The sequence below is a fragment of the Carlito syrichta genome, unplaced genomic scaffold (genome assembly GCF_000164805.1).
Source record: "Carlito syrichta isolate Samal-C Ts95f unplaced genomic scaffold, Tarsius_syrichta-2.0.1 Scaffold308851, whole genome shotgun sequence".
NCBI lineage: Eukaryota > Metazoa > Chordata > Mammalia > Primates > Tarsiidae > Carlito > Carlito syrichta.
The window spans coordinates 238,460-242,231 of NW_007252947.1; the positions used below are offsets into that span (position 1 = coordinate 238,460).

At 48.0% G+C, this 3,772-nt stretch overlaps 1 protein-coding gene across 1 annotated transcript in view; it reads left to right on the forward strand.

Moving 5' to 3' along the window:
* Positions 1–1,663: 1,663 nt before the first annotated feature.
* Positions 1,664–3,772, forward strand: part of LOC103268588 (thioredoxin) — a 15,645-nt gene continuing 13,536 nt past the window's right edge. Inside the window, exon 1 of the mRNA XM_021716630.1 lies at positions 1,664–1,721. Within this exon, the coding sequence (XP_021572305.1) occupies positions 1,664–1,721 (58 nt within the window). The remainder of the gene's footprint in view (positions 1,722–3,772) is intronic.

The window sequence follows — 3,772 nt, forward strand, 5'->3', positions numbered from 1 at the left end:
AAAAAAAAAAAAAAAAAAAAAAGAGTCTGGAAGCAGCTATGGGAAGCACTTACTTGACCTTGTGGCCCTAGCATACATGGAGCACTGAATGTCACATAATGACATATCAGGAAGAACAAAAGTTGTGGTTAAGGCAAAAGAAACATCTGACAAAAATATAGTGGGCTTGTTGAATCCAGGTGGTTCCAGGGTACACAGTGAAAGTGTTCAAGGGGGCAGGGAGGGGACTCACTGGGCCGACTAGGGGCTATAACAAGCAGTGGTATGCAGGGCAGGTTATTCACAGGGATTATTATATTATCTGAAATATACATTAAAATACTTAACATTGAAAGTGTGGAATGTATTTTTTAAAATCTAAATAGTTGATATCGGAAGTACTGTTATCTGTAGTATTAGCAAATTAGCATAAGGATGTTAGACATTTTTCACTGGTGAAATGAAGGATTTTCAAGATATGTGGATGGGCTTGAAAACTGTGATGGTACTTCCCTTCACGAACAGAGCGTAAGAATCAGTGAGCATTTGCTGTGACTAGGTGACCTCTTTGAACCTCAATTTCCTTCTCCATAAAAAGGTATGTTGAGAGCAATGATGAGACACACCCAGCTCTGGGCCTGGCACTTCATGATTATTTCACCCACGTATATTTGTTCCTTTTCCTTCCACCACTTTCTTTATCACAGTACTTTGAGTTCCCCACTTTGTGTCAGTGACTGTGTTCTCTTTTGAGTCATCTCAACTTTCTTGCTAGATACCATCTTCAAACTTAACTAATGTTGGACTTTCTCCAAAGATCCTATGGCAAAATTTACCAAATCTCAGTGTACCTAATCACCTGGGATGCTTTTAAAAATGCAGATTCCAAGTCTCTACCTCAAAATACTGTGATTCCATGTCTGTCTGGGTGTGAGCCAGAAATCTGCAGTATCATTAAGCAACCCCAGCTATGCACAATTAGGTGGTCAAGAACCACACTCAGAGAAATCTGGGATCTGAGAAAGACTTTTTTCAGAAGTCCTACGGCTGCATCTTCTTCCAATCTGGGCTGGAACTCAAAGACAGCAGACCTAGTTCTCTAGTCCCACATGGAGCCTCAGACTGATTTGACACAGAAACCTGAAACAAGCTCATCACCCTTGCTACTCATTTCTGCCTTCTTGATGATGTGAAAATATCATTTTTGCTAGTCCAGCATCCATCTTCCCTTTCTCTGGGAACTCCGTGAATTTTCCCTACTCCTAGTAGAAGGATTCAAGCAAAGTTAACCCCTCTTATCACCAAGAAAATGAAGATCAGCCTCTGTGACATTTGAGAACAAGGGAGAGAGATGCCCCTCCTGCAGAGATACTAACCTAGTAGGAGCCTAAGCCTGGAGCTAGTGCCTACCTGAGAATAAATAATAGAGACAGTGCCCCTGTAACATCCTTAGGCCCGTGGAGCTCCTGGTAATATGAGTTACTAACTCTCTTTAAGTCATTTTGAGCTAGCATTTCTCCCTGCAACGGAAAGTTCTGACTAATACCCAGAGCCACCCTCCCAGATGAAGGCCTTTACTTCATCCTCTCTCCCCTCCTCTTGCCCCCACATTTCTCTGCACAAACGGATCCTTCCTCTCTGGGCTGTCCCAAACAATTCCCCTGCACCTCACTCTCCCCGCAGCATGTCACCGACTTGTCACAACCAAAATCCTAAGGACTCAGTTTCCCACGTCCCTGTAGGTAGGGAACCTTGCTCCTTAGGACCCGGTGCAGCTGACTTTTCTTCCACCCTTTGAGGGGAAAAAAGCCCCTTGCCTTTGAGTTCTGTGTTATAGAGCTCATTGTGCATTACTACTGTCCTGATTACTTAATTCACTTAAGACTGACACCTGTTTTACAATCTCTCCTTCCTATCTCTCCTTCCATCCTAGCTCTGCCATCATTCCAGATGGATTTCACCATTCCATTTAATAGCCTGTAATCATAGTTTATGTAGCATTCACTACACATCAGGCACAGTTCTAACCACTTTACTCAACCCTTGTAAGCTATTATTATCCCTATTTCACAGATGAGGAGACTGAGGCACAGAAAGGCTATTTAATCTTGCTTAGAGCTACCCAGACAAGAAGTGGTAGTCGGGATGAGGTTAAGGGAGTCTAATTGCAGAGTTCAGAGTCTTAACACATACCCCAGCCTCCCAGGTCCTTATAATTGTACCATCCTCCACATGTACTCTATAATGTTCCTGCAGAGGTGGTGGTACTTTCTCCAACTGAGTCACTGGACATTTGGAAGGTCCTTGGACAAAGTCAGCTGAGAATGACCTGCACTGCCCCTTGCTGCAACTCTAGGGTTTATTGTCATCCGCCATGCAAATTCACCACCTAACAGATAAGCCAGGAAGCTGGGATGTAGCTGGAACACCCAGCAGCAGAAAAGCAAGTTATAGATTCTGCTCCGTAAGACTCCTCTGTGCCCCATCAGCCTTCCTCTCTTTGAGAAGGCTGCAGCATTCAGGGCAGTCCGTCATCTCTCTGTCTAGGGCTGTCCTTAGAATGTGTCCCTCATCTATATCCACATCCAAGGCCTGTGCTTCCTCAGCTCTCTAGAATCTTTGCACAATAGGTTCATAATCTCAGGGTTTCGCCCTTCCTCTCTGTCTGACATAGCAGAGAGAAGGAAGCCAGGGGCTCTAGGGGAAAGGCCAGGAAGCAGTTTCACCACCGCCAGCCAATCACATCTAGATACAGCCTCATCCAGAGGTTTTTCCACCTCCACTTCCAGCTGCTGACAGGCCTTCTTGGCTCCACAATGCCAGCTAACACACTTAGACAAACCCCACTCCTGCCAGACGGCAACCTGCAACGTGCATCCCTGGATCAACACTCTGACTTCTCTGCTCCAGGAGCAAACACACAAAAACTCAAGCAAATGTGTGTACTGGTGCTACTGCAATTACTGCATAAGGTGGCCAAGCTCAGCCAGGCCCTGCAAGACACCAAACAAGTCCCATCAGTATTCACACCACAGTTACAATTCTGAATAATAGTTCTATATTCATCGAGTGTTTACTGTGTGCTAAGCACTGCCCTGGTCTCCTTACAAGCAGTTTAACCCTCAAAACAACACTACCATGAAAGAGACCATCATGGTTCCCATTTTACAGAAAGGAAAACTGAGACCCCAAGAGGTTAGGGCCTGCCCAGGGTCACAACTGGGGAACGAAGTTGCAGCGCTCACCCTGGCCGCACTTACATCTCACACGCGGCTGTCTTCTGAACTAAAGCCCAGTCAGTCCCCCGGCCGTCTCTACGGGCCCTAAACTGCTGTGTCACGCTGGAAGGAGGAAAGAGAGGAGAAAACGTTCGCGGTGGATTCCGGAAAGGAGGCAGAGGGCGCGCACACCGAGATACTTCCCGGTCATCGTTACTCAGCACTTCGTGGGCTTCACGGGGCTGGGGGGGACAGGAAGAGGCTGGTCTTTTCGAAGAATCCAGCCGTGCCCGGGTGGTCCCGAGACTGTCCTCGTCTCGAGTGTGGGCGCGTTCGATTAAGGCTCGGCTTGCGCACCCCTAGTTGACCCGAGAGGGAACCTCTGGCTCTGGGGGTGGCCGTCCGCCTCCCGCCTCCTACAGCCGCGCCCAGTGCTCGTGCCATTTAGATCGCCCGACGGCCCCGGCAGGTCACCACTTACAGCTGGGTGCGGGCAGGGGGCGCCCAGGGTTTCTGGGCAGGGGATATGCGAGTTCCCCGAGCTCCGCCAGGCGCTTGCGCGGACCCAGGCGCCG